Below are 13,674 nucleotides of genomic sequence, written 5' to 3'. Positions count from 1 at the left end.
TTTCCATACTGATCTGACTCACTTTGATCTGAAGCCAAAAAGTACAGAATCACTTAGATTAGTTAGAACCATACATGTACAACTATGTACAACAATAATGGACTTTACAAGTATTCGTTGACATAGAACAATCATAACTTTATTGACAGTAGAAAGTTTTTAGAGACCAGTTTGATTGAAGTCTAAATGGAAATAACTTCCTGGAAACCATGTCCAACAGACATATGTCGAGCTTACAACTGTCAGAACCTTATCTGGAAGACTTTGTAATACATGCATCACCTCAGGCATCAACCATGTACATGTATGGCTTATAACCTATTCCAAGAAATCAGTCTGGCATTACATGTGCATGCAATAGAAATTATGAGATGACTGCAATGGTCAAATGGATCATGGGAGAAATTCAAACCATGTCTGCCACTGCGCTTGTTACTGCTGACAAGCATCCACCATCTATTGCAAACTGCACTTTTCATATTTTCCATATAGATGAGCACGAATAGCCAGTGGCCTTGGGAAATCAAACTTTCTATGGGTGTGATCGATAAAAAGGCACATCAAATACTGAAGGCCATTGTGTGAATGTGATGCTTCAAATTACACATTCTTAATGAGACCTAAGGGGCACCATTGCACAACCAGATTGGCTGCAAATCCACATATTGGTGCACGAGTAACAAATACATTTTGTCTTGAAGAAGCACACTTCTAAGATTGTTGCATTGTTGCCTACAAAGCGAGCATTAATCTAATGATTGCTGGTGCACGTACTTGCTGCTTGATACGTCAAGACTTGCTCAGGTATCATTTGCCATATCTTCAGACAGTGTGGCTTACATTGCAATTGCAATTGCATGGCTGCATAATTTTATGTATCTGCTATTTTTGTATTTTTCCGTATTCTTTTCTTACATACATTGATTGAGATCCAAAGGAAAGGTCCTGCCAAGTAATACTGGTATGACCTTTCCCCAATTAAAGATGAAAGCCCAGTCATAATGATCATCAATGATACATGATTCAAATGACCACATCCAACAATATATGTGTAGAGATGATAACTAAGGTACATGTAACAATCTTTGTACATGTATATTCTTATTCATTCATTCATTCATTCATTCATTCTTTACTTCAGGCAAAAAAAAACATAAAACACAGTACATCATTAAAATAATACAAAAATCTAGAGACATACAAACAATACAAAAAAAATTAAAAAAGAAAGAACAGTGATTTTCTTGTACAAATGTAGGCTACAGTACAAACATTTTACCATTATTTGATGCATAATATGCTCAATTGACAAACAGTTTATAGATGTATCTATTATAGAACAACAACAATTTAAGTCCTGTCTAAGGTATAGTTTGAAAAAAAAAGTGCATGAGATAACGTGAAACTCTTTTGGTCCATTTTCTAATCCCACCAGTTCCCACAAGACAAGAATGGCCAGGATGGTCAGGTAACCACAGGGATTTATGACCTTTTGAGTTATTGTTACAGACAACAGGGGCACCTGGAGATGCTTCCCTGGCAGATATAAATTATAAAAGCATGGGTAAGTTGGAGGGGTTTGACAGGACTGGGTCAGTCTGCAAGTAAACACACCTGTGGATTAACCTGACTTTGACAGATAATGATAACATCAAAATGTCCTACAGTGCTTGCCAGCTGGCAGAGCCTTGCTAAAGCTGGATCCACCTTTGAACAAACACTGTTGCTGTTTTTCTATTTATGCAGGTAAATACTATCTAAATTAATAAAAAAAAATGAGTAGGAGATAAGACTTCATTAATCATTCAGCATGTACTGTTCATTCACAAGTTTAACTTGAGTTGTCCAATGCCACTGATCTTGTGCCCTTGGGAAAGGCACTTAACACGAATTTCCTCACTTCACTCAGGTGAAAATGAGTATGTCTGTTGTCCGTTCATGCGTTTGTCTGCGTTGGTGGCGGCATGAAAATAAGTTGAAAAACTTGTGTTGTGCCGTTGTCATGTCTAGTAATAAATAGTTGAATAGTTATCCAAATATTCTTGAGCTACATGCTAGTACATCAATGCTATACAAAATATCACAGTTAAGTTTTTCTATTGTACATGTATAGCTTCTTTACTACAACTTGTAACAATAGGGTATGTAAGAAGATGTTAAAAAGGAATAAAAATGTTTTCACGCTTATTTGACCTGAAGGTAACATTGGAGACCAACATAACAGTATGTAAATTATTCAAACTAGCATAATTAATAAGGAAATGCTCTAATAACTTCCTGAAGAGGGACATAACTTTGATATTTGCAACATGGCAAATGACAACCTGAGATCATGAGCCAATACAAAATATTGACCTCAAACTGTTGATCATTGAGTCAGTGATAGTGGACAACACCTGGAGTATTATTCAACAGTACCTATGCTACAGTTATATCCAGACATGTGTCTCACCATGAAATCAAATCAGCAGCATCCCTGACTGACAATTCCATACCATAATTCATTCTTGTGGGATGCATATAAGCAGTGTTGACCTTCTGCAATACATGGTATATTCAGCATATGGCCCCAGCATTATGAATCAATATTAGCCCTTTCCTTAAAGGCTGCTACTCAAGTACTGGGGTAAAGGACATTTCACTCCCAGGGGAACTTCACATGGCTTTATGTGATCAAATTTGAAAATACTATGCATCTCTGCAAAGAAGATGATTGTGTGTCAGGGCTCAAAATACTGGGTGATAATGATATGCAGTTTTGTGCACCCAAGGTTAGAACTTCGAACTGTGCAACTAATATTGTACTGTCACGCTATAATTTTGACCCCCTACGTTAAATTTTCCCCCCTACGATATAATTTTGACCCCCTACGCTAAATTCCCCCCCCCCCATGCTAATTTTTAATACAGCATAGGGGCATTGTGACTGTATTTCTTTGTTCAAGAATGCCAGATCAAATGTGAAAAATCAAGGATACATTGTTTTAATGTAACGTTACATACCTTAGAAATAACATTTTTTCCCTTTGGGTATCCCTCAAATGACCTCTTTTTAAGCTCCCTCATCATGCGGCCAGTGCCACTAAGCTAAAATCAAATCCTAGCTAGAACCCTGCTGTTGGTATAGAACTTAGTAGGGTTATGTACATAAATGTACTGTTGTTCCCTACACAACTCTACTGCACATTCTTGACATACTTTGAGCTCAAAACTTTGTTGGTAGTGACTACTGTGCATGCCACATCAAGTGCCTCGCACTGACTTTGGGTAGCCTCCTTCGCAGACTTGTGATGTGGCGGCGTTAATTTTTTTTCAGGGAGCGATGGGAGTTATGCCACGGAGGGACAGTTTTTCAGCGCGGAAAACGTCTCTCCCCGGCAAAGTCCCTTGGCAGCAAAAAATCTTCCCTCCGAGGCATATTATAAACTTGCGCCGTTCCCCAAAAAATTAAGGCCGCCACATCAGAAGTCTGCGAACGAGGCTAGACTTTGGGGCTCTTTCTGTTCTTCATTTTGCTGTCGTTCTACTTCATTTTATGTTGTGCACACACATTTTTGGTGAACCAAAATTTTTTAGTTAGGGGATTCAACAAAATGAATTACCATCCCTGTGTGTACCGCCCTCCCCCTTTGTTCTGTCAATATGGAAAAATACAGTTTGTTAGAAAAATGTTGAAGAGAGGTTGAAGAATACTAGGTGTCACAACTGTAGCATGATCATTATTGATGGTACCGTGACAAACTGCTATGTACCCCGCCCATGACAGGACAAAGGGGTTAATCTTGAGCACACGTGTACTTGTTTTTCCAGGTGTTGCCTAGCACTGCAGTAAACGTGCCTTTTGACCCCGCCGGTAGCGGAAGCGACCTTCTGAATACTAGTACTTGGTAACGGTGTACAGGAATGAAAACAAGCAAGCGTTAACTATGTGCAATATTATCCAATTCCACGCAGAATAATTAAATTCAATACAAGGAATGGAACTGCGATTTCTGAGGGAAATTTTCTGGCGTAACTCTGATCTATATGAGGAGAAAAATAAATAATTCGTTACATAATGGTCAGTTCTCATACAACACCCTCCCGATGCCGATCGTGTGTGTTGGAAAGGTATAGGCTGTATAGGAATCAAATCGTTTCGTATTCCTTAAAGTGGTACATACCTTATGATATCATCGCTGTGTCCGAGGAAGAATCTCTGTGAGTGTTCCCGTGTGTTGAAGACGACGCCCACCCCAGCTACAAAATACACGACCTCTTTGGTCGCAGTATAGTACAGGTTATTTCGGCACTGATGGCCCCGATAACCGTAAACCCATTCGAGTCTCAGCTGGGATCCTGGAGCTGTCTTATCCGACATTTTCTGTGTGAATCCTGACGCGTATATCCCCGGAAACCGTTCTTGAGCACGACATTCATCTGTCCGACTATCACCTAAGCGCCATTTTGATCCTCAATTTTGCGCTACCGCCAAGAATCTCAGTCACGTGATAGAGATGCCAACCAATGGCTGTTGCCGTCTCTGCAGGTATGAATGCAAGACTGTTGCCTCACCTGAGGACACCTTCCACATAGGAAAACCGGGCGATATATTGGAATTCAAGATCATATATAATAGAAAATTTCCCTTTTTCTACAATTGTTTCGTATAGTGTACATTCACTCACGTGACCGACATTGTATCCAATCGGCATCTGTTGTATCCTTGCTTTCCCGGGCTTCAGAGTAGCCACGCCTACCAGCGAAGCAACAGTGAAATTAAAATTCATAAAAATCTCTCTCTGAAAGATGACTGTACTGCCTTATCTTAAGCTTGTAGCTGATATGAAGAAGTCACAGTTTGCCGTGGGCCACAGTGGTTGTTTAAAGGGCGTCCACCAGAATCTCGTTCCCACGTGTGACTCAGCCCGGTGACTGGTTGGTCCTGCCAGGGTTGCCCAACCACCGTGAATCCCAGGACATTCCTCTTCAAACGAGGGCTGTGTTGCCGCCCAATAGCTCCGTCGTCATCGTGATGTGCAGCACATCCATTTAAGCCATGTTACGACCGGCATCCCTTTGATGCTGCCGCAGCCGATACGCTGGAATATTTTGGCCACGTTTTTTTCGCCTTTCCTCCTCTGCGTTTGTCTCTCGCAGAAATGGTGCTGACTGCATTCAAAAGGGCGTCCGTTAGCGGTGATGTCATCACTCCAGCCGCGCGCGCGCTTCCCAGGGAGAAAAAAATCAATAACTATTCATGGCGAACTGACGGCTAGAGAAAACCAATATCACACCAGGTAATTGCGTCTCCCCGTGCTCCAATCACCCCCTTTTCCTCCAAAATATCATACAAGTATGGATCACTTTTAATATCCTTTAAGAGAAATGTGCTTCGGGTTGCGCCTTTTTCTCTGTCCCGTATTACAATGGATCGTTGTAAATTCCATGGAGCCACCGCCCACAACAGAATGCCGTTGGCCTATGCGATCGCACTCCTCACTGTGCTGCATTGCCGGGAGCTATATCACTTTATTATGGGTCTTGCGCAAAGTTATATGGAGAGAGACCATAACGCATCCTGGCCTTGGAACGAAATTACCCTTAATTGCATTTCTGTGCGATTTTGAACCGTCTGGACCCTTGATGGCGCGGAAAAATGATGTTTCACCCGGGAGAAATATCACTTATACGTGCTGCAAACCAGACTGACTTAATAGTTTCCCCTGCCGACTGACACAGCATGTCATTTGATGATATTTTGAACCACTTTCCGTTGGACGCTCGTGTTACCGAATGTGGCGTACAACTCACATTGGAAGCTAATGTTTCTACACTTTTGTCGTCGATGGACAACTGTAAATGACATGTTTATTGGAACATGTGCAGCACTGAAAAGGCACTTAGGTAGTACCTGTGGCAATATACGATATAACTGGTTTAATCCCCTCGAGGAAAGAAGCTCTGATCTGAAGTCCAACGTTGAAGTTTTCATTGACCGATGTTCAGGTTCAATAGAAGGCTTTGTCTGATATGAGAGTTTATCACCATTATTTGAAACACGTTTTAAAATGAAGTAAAACACCTCATGTCTACACACACACACACTAGCTCCGTAACAAACCTAGATGTCAATGATGATGTATACTACATATTGTCATTTTTGTTCTTAAATCATCTCTTTCCTCTTTACCTGGCTCTGTTCGGATATTTCATACAATCCTATGCGGAAAGAGCTGGTTAATTTGTCTGACGAAAGTAAAGATGACTGTTATTCACGTATTGAGTTATCGGTTCTACTGCAGGACTGACACGGACTGCGAGAAACGTTTAAAACACGAGTCTCCGTTTACTGAGTGATCAATCTCATTGTCGTCGGTTCAGCGGACCTATTTTTCAAAATTGAGAACCATATGGCTAAGTAAATTACTGCGAATTAACGTGACCCACATTTCACTACTCAGCACGATTACCCCCCTATAGCCGTGGCTATGGCTTTCAGTGTGATTTAATTTACTCGCTGCGAGCTTTCTTGCATGTGACAACCGTATGGCATATGGTGGGGGTACTGTAGCTGGCCCCACTCCTTAGTCAATACAAAGGAATGGTGTACGAAAAGTTGTCTTTACATTATGTAGATATGAAATGATTCATAGATCGATTAATTGAACGATTGATTTTTGGTTGACTGGCTTTGATTGCCTGATTGTTCGACTTAGTAATTGATTGGTTGATTGGTTGGTTGGTTGATGAATCGTTCGATATGTCAGTACATCGGGCTTTTGGGTCACAACTCCATCATGCATGTGAGCAATTTGCAGACTTCCTCCATCCTGGAGATGCTGAAACAGTCTCCATCCACACAGTGAGAGTTGTTCCTACTTCCTAACGATCAGTTGTTGCTACGACAGTAAAACAGCCAAATTACAGTTAATTCAAGTTCAACGTATTACGAGCGAGCGATCTGTTTGTTTACATCATCACATGCAAATTACTGGTAGGCAAATCAACCAACCGTTAGACACTTTTTGCCTACCGTTCGCCGGCTGTGACGTCATCGCGATCGCTCGTGATGTTCTGAGTATCAAGTATCAAGTTTTATATTGTATTGACAAACTGGAAGCAGAGCGGTTGTCGAGATAGAAGTTCGTGACAAACCCCACACCATGACCATTCTTACTCCCCCGTCCCGAAGCTCTAGATGTCCCGCACCGACAACAGACCATTAATGCGTGACAGAGGACTCATTATCTCATACTAATGTACAGTAATCCCTCCACTGGCCGTCAGAACGTCACTCTATTCACAGAGCGACAGATATCCATCACGCTCATGCCCTTCAAACGCAGGTCAGCTTGTCCTGTCCACATGGGCAACGCCCAGCAAGTGCTCCAGGATAGTAAAATAATATTAATACTAATAAAAAATACAGCATCGATCTCTGATGAGGCAAGACACATATCACAGCTACCTGGCGCGAAGGTATTACACTGTCTGGGCCGAGATCATAAATAAGACGTTCGAAATGCCACCCCAGCGGTGATACAAGGGGACCAGGTGTTCTTTATGAGCCTGGATACTTTGGTATGGACAATGCCGCTCACTCAGTAATCTTGAATGAAGCTGCCCATTTATTTTGGAAGACGCATCATAGTATACAAGTGAGTGTTCCACATAGATCTGCCGATGTGACGTATTGACTGAGAAGAGGGTTTGCTGAAATGATAGCAGGCATGTCGGTAATATGATTTATTCGGAATCAATTTCTATTGAGTGGACAGCGGACGGTTCGGAGAATAAATGATGATATTCTATCTCTTGTTCTCCTCGGACAGTGCCTGAACAGTAAACGAGGGCATTAACTTCATCGTGGAGATAAAATACTTTATAGGCATGAAGAAGGACGTTCCTGTTGCAATGAGCACTGAAGCCACAGAACGATCACGTCCTCCTCGGGGACATACCAAGATTGAGGCGTTGTCGAGGCCTGTGTGATTTGTCTTGCATCATAATCGTTCACCGCAAATCATGAAAGGTTTTCAGTCTAGATGAGAAAGATCTCAACAATCATTCATTTTGCATGGAAAACGATGTTCGCATCCTCCCAGTAGAAATGTCCTATGACGACACGCAAAGAGCCCCGTGTGTGAGCGACCCTAGTCAGGGTTTGTTGTTAATTAGTGGAGTACGTTATTAGGGACAGACGTAGCGCTTGGTTTCTTGAACTTAAGTACCAAGGACACGATAAACAATAAGCATGTACGGGTAAGTCATTTCTCGATATTAGACAGCTGTCTCCTTTCCCACAGCAGAAGAAGACACTTTTATTTATTCATTTTATTTATTTCATCTTATAAACACATGAGTAGCCAGTAAAATTGTTGACTTCCAAAATAGCCCAGGGACACATAAACAATATAACATAACATAAACACAACATAAAGCAATTTGTATAAAAGTAAATTATACAATCAAGTAACATAACTGAGAAAAGTTAACAGAGATCAGAATAACTGAAAATCAGTATGAGTGAAAAATTATAACGATAAACTATATAACATATATTATGCCAAAAAACAGTTACTCAAGCAACTGGATATGATTTTGAAAACGTCAGACGTTTCAGCTAGTATCCACTAGCTTTCGTCAGTGACTGAGAGACCAGAGGGGAAAGCAGGTTTATATACACAACCTGTTGATTGATATGCAAATAAAGTGAAGACAAATTTTTGGAAGTCGAAAAAGGAACAAAAGTCAGACAAGTCAAGACAAGATGATGCAAATTAGTCTGAAAGCTCCTGTTATACAGGACAGGAGCTTAAGTGTTGTCTGTCCTCGGGGCTGGGAGTGCCAAATCCCAAATCATATCCAGTTGCTTGAGTAACTGTTTTTTGGCATATCGTATTACCTGGATGTCTAACCTTCATCGACGTATATAACATATATTGTCTTGTTTTTTTTTCTCATAATTCTGGGTACTGCAATTTTTCTTAAGTTGGGGTGGATGGTGAAACCATAGCGTAAGCCCAAATAAGACACACCAAAGACAGATTTGGTCGTGCCACCATATCCATGCCCACCTAGTCTTGATTCAAATCACCTAGCCAGATTCAAATCTCAAACTGTTGTAGCAGGGAGCCATTTTGGTACAAATGTTCTTGACCGAGACAGAGGTCTATTAATATTCATACGAGATCATTGGGAGTTACGTTATCGTATTCTGTATAAAACAATTTATGTTGTTGTATTTTGATACCATTGGTATATTTCCACAAGTGCAAAGTATCGTCATGCTGGTACATTCCTTCATTTTTCCAATAGCAAGATGAGAATTCCTTTGCCGTCACATTGCACGGCGCTTCGGCCCAATACCTTTCCATATCTCACCTATCTTAAAACGTGCCGCTTTCATGTAAAATTTATCAGTTAGACGACACATCTTCATTATCAGCAAAGCCGTAGTCACTGGAAATGCAGCTGGGTGTTAGCAATCATGCGTACGGTATAGGATGCTGTTCGGTGGATTTTTTATTTTTATTTTTTTATTCCAACATGTAATCACCAGACGTGGTGACGACACACTCAAGTTTCTTCAACTTATATTAATGCCGCCACCAACACAGGGGACAAATACATGACAGGACATAGTGAGGAAAGCCGTGTAAAGTGCCTTTCCCAAGGGCACAAGATCGGTGGCATGTCAGGACTCGAACCCGGGACTCTTAGTTCCGAGTCGCGCACTCTGCCGCGACGCCACACGACCCCACTGATTGAGTGATTCGGTGGATTGAGCTCGTGGTGTGTCCTCACTTCAGACTTTTAGACAAAGGATAATTCATAGATCGATTTTTCTTTGACCTGTTATTATCAAAGTCCAGGCAAAGCGAAAATAGGACATAGTGTCTAACAGTCTTGTTATGAGGTCACTAGCTAAGCTGTTTTGTTTTACCATCAATAGGCCGTTCGTTGACCAATTTACTGGTGATTTAATGCACAGCCTGACAGCCGGCAACAGTCAGTGAGCTCCACTGGTGGTGAAGCTATAATCAGATTATGTACTTTCTTGGCTGCAAAGATCACAAAAGTTGCAATGAGCAACAATGTATAGTAAAAGTAATTGTTTTTACGGTTGCACATCCGCTTGAAACCTAGTACCAAATAATAAATCATGATGCGTGTGCAGAGAAACTTGCGGCAACGTTTTTTCATGGTTGCCATGGTGAAAAAGCACAAATTTATCAACCTTTCCCTTTGCGAGTGTATCTGTATCTGTATCTGTATCGATATAGCCGGCATAACCGCATTTCGGCGTAACACACCAGCTCCGCAGGCCCGCGGCAGCTAGCTATATCACATCGAACGACTTGTTACACTCAATCTTTGCACATTCAATTGCAGGAGTTGTTTTCTAGTGATTATGCCCCAACTGTGCTTTGTGTCAACGACTTCCACTCTACGATGGTTCTTGGGAAATACGAGTTTTTGAACACCTCAATTCTTGGTTGATAACCCTGATATCTGAAGACATGACTGTTCTTTTCTGAGAGTGGCACACATCAAGCCTTAGCGCACGCTTTTGGTGTTTTGGTGTTCCGCCATAACGTTACAACAAACACAACGTTAGGCACTCAATTAAGTACCATTTGCCTTTGCCCTGCCCCTGCATGACGGATAGCCCCTTTTCCCACTGACTGCTCTGCAGATGATACCAGGCGGTTGGCTGAGATCCTAGATTAACGCTTGCCAAAGTTGACACCTTGGCTGTCGCACGTGGGGAACTGACCCGGCCCCTCCTGCTGCGATATATGATGGATGTCCCGCTGCACGATCCATCTACGTGTCAGATCTTCATATTGGCGTTAGGGGATTTCCTTTGTAAGAACGTGTGGATGGAAATCTGAAAGTACCCAGGGGGCTGGAGGAGAAACATATTTTTGTATACTTCTTAGCTAACAGTTGTGTAGAAGCGCTTTCTTAAGACAAGAGTGAACAAGATGTAAGGCATACATGAGTAAATGAATATTCTAACAATTACAAGGAATGCTTTCAGATATGGACTCGGTGTTATTTCCGGCACCTTAATTGTCTAAGTTTGAAAGCCACATGACCTCTTATACGTTAATTCTGCTCTCTAGCTAGATTTACTGCCGCTAAATTGAATCTGGAGAACAGGGTGATCGGAATAAGAATATATCATAGCACGGATTGCGATGTTTCACACGGGAAATTAAAGACCAGTTCTGGATGGCCAAAAATGTAATTTCATCTCCGAAACATTTTCTTCATGAATAAAAAGCGAAGTAAAAACGCTCCAATTGCTTTATCTCGAACAGCGGAAATGGGGGAAGAAATATAGGTTAATTTGACTCTGAACCTCCTGGTATCCAAAGGGTATCTGGAATCGAAGTGAGCCGAGCAGCAGGATCAGTTCTGACACTTCCATCTACGTACAACACCAGGAGGTAACATTGACCCGCATATCCTGACATAGGAGCAAATGTATGTGGTCCGTGTTCGTGGTCCATTTAACTTTAGGATCAATATGTCAACGAGCATCATGTATCTGTCATCAGACATCATCCATATGATGGGGCATTTCAGATAGCGGACACATCAAAAATTGCTAGCTAGTGGGCTGCATTTAATCCTGTTGCATCAATTGATAGAAGACTGGTAGTCGTGAGAGGGAAAGCGACAGACGGGGACACAAGATTGTATCTGATATTATATTATGTTAAGCCGCAATTTATTGCAAGATTGATAGCACCGCAAGTATGTGTATTGATGGCATCCGGATGCTCATTCCTGGTACATGGTATGAATAAATGATGCAGGTGATCTGCACCACGCCCTGGCTTTTCTCCGTGGGACATCTAGAGGTCTCCTCCGGCAGCGCCTGGTACTGATGCACACTTGCAGGGACAGGGAGATGGGGGGGGGGCATTCGGACTGAACCGTTAATAATGAATATAGTCACATTCGATGATGTCTCCCCTCTCTCTGGATGGTCTTTTTGGCAGGATTGTTCGTGTCAAGAAGGACGGAAAAGCAGACGCTGGCTGGATTGAAAGCTCCCCCCCCCACACACACACAACCTCGCAAGATCTCCCCAAGTTTTCACCGATACCAGAATAAGCGGAAGATCGATTTCCCGCCATGATTAGTCACCTGGCCTGTCAGACTTGTTGCAGTTTTAACGAGGAAAGCGGAACATGATCTGATCGATAAACCCAGCAAATTGCAACACGTCAGCCTCCGTAGATGCTGCCGACCTGATCTGTGCAGTCACATCCAACAAGCGTGCCCCCACAAGCACACAAGGGTCAAAATATGTATGCAAGAACAGAATAGATCAAATATATTATCACCCGTAGCAATTCTATAATCTAGGTATAGGTGTTGCTCACGATACGCTTGAAGTTTCTTAGGTCGGTTTAATATGAGGCGCTGGCCAGGATTACCTTTCCAACAGAATACCGAAGTTTACAATTACACGTTTCTTTAGACGTGGAATAGGTCATCATGCACGAATCTTTAAAGGTATTCAAGAAGAACATTCAATCAAAAATGATACAGGCAACGTGAATCGCAATAAATAACTTGGTCATATTCCAGCCAGTACATTTGCGTCTCTGTCTTGGTTCCACTGACATACACGGACATTAGAAACACCTGCCATTTTAAAGTTAGGTAGTGTGGTCGTGTGACTGTCTCTGCTCTCTCAGGTCTTTTCCAAGAATCATTAACAGCGTTGTGTTTCTAGGAAAGGCAGTCTGAGGCTTGATACCCGCCTATCGAGCGGGTACGTCAGTGCAACACACCGTGAATGTAAAATGAAGTTTCTGACGCCTTTCCTCGCTGCTGGCGTCTGTTTACAGATAGTCTGCCTCATAAAGATGATGTGATCCCGCTCTTGGGTGCAATAAAGTTTGATCCATCAACCACTTATCATCATTAAAAGGCGGCATTGTGCTGCTGAGATTCTGACAGCTCTATTGATACAAATTGTGGAGGCAAAGCGCCTCATGGCGAGTTCAGCTTGCATGTGATGCTTGAAGTCTGTTATTCTTGTTGCAGTACAGTAGCATTTCACAAGGTGGGCATGTAGACAGGCACCTGGCCTGGCAGGTAATGGTGATAACGGAAAAAGTTATCACCATGCTTCTTACAACGCCAGAGGCGCAGCTGGCAACACTAGGGATTGTGATAAAAGGAACTAAAAGTAAAACGCTGGCAACAGGGAAAGGTAAGTCTGTCATAAACATATTTGTCTTCGTCAGAAGGACTATGAAATTGTCTCGCCGGAGTGTGGGGAACTGCGGATTTTGCGATATAACTATGGAAGGCATGATTCGACGTCCATGATTTTTGGCAGGCAGATTACCGCTGTTAAGGCCGAAGTCAAGTACAAGTTTTGGCTTCGTGGGGGTCCGTGCGTCACGTTAGTGCACCTTTTGTGTTTGTGGCTTGTTAGCAAGATAACTCAAGTATTTGTAAAATAGTTGATTATAATTCTTGGTGTGGTGCTTACTATTGTCGGGACCAAGGTTAAGTTCGTTACTGAGCTTCGTGGGGGGTTTCGGTTGTGACTACAGGGGGCATTTTGTTAATTTTTCTTGTGAGCAGGATAACTTTTGTATGTGTGGATGGAAGTTAATGAAATTTGATAGGCATATTACTGTCGTGGTCTCCAAG

General features: G+C 42.0%; 1 protein-coding gene across 1 annotated transcript in view; it reads right to left on the bottom strand.

Moving 5' to 3' along the window:
- LOC109479188 (echinoderm microtubule-associated protein-like 6) overlaps positions 1–5,167 on the bottom strand; it is a 55,985-nt gene extending 50,818 nt beyond the window's left edge. Inside the window, exon 1 of the mRNA XM_019781079.1 lies at positions 4,164–5,167. Within this exon, the coding sequence (XP_019636638.1) occupies positions 4,164–4,360 (197 nt within the window). The 5' untranslated portion in view covers positions 4,361–5,167. The remainder of the gene's footprint in view (positions 1–4,163) is intronic.
- Positions 5,168–13,674: the final 8,507 nt, after the last annotated feature.

The sequence above is a fragment of the Branchiostoma belcheri genome, unplaced genomic scaffold, assembly GCF_001625305.1.
Source record: "Branchiostoma belcheri isolate BF01 breed outbred unplaced genomic scaffold, Haploidv18h27 scaffold47, whole genome shotgun sequence".
NCBI classification, from domain to species: Eukaryota; Metazoa; Chordata; class Leptocardii; order Amphioxiformes; family Branchiostomatidae; genus Branchiostoma; species Branchiostoma belcheri.
This window is presented reverse-complemented; position numbering and strand designations above follow the sequence as displayed.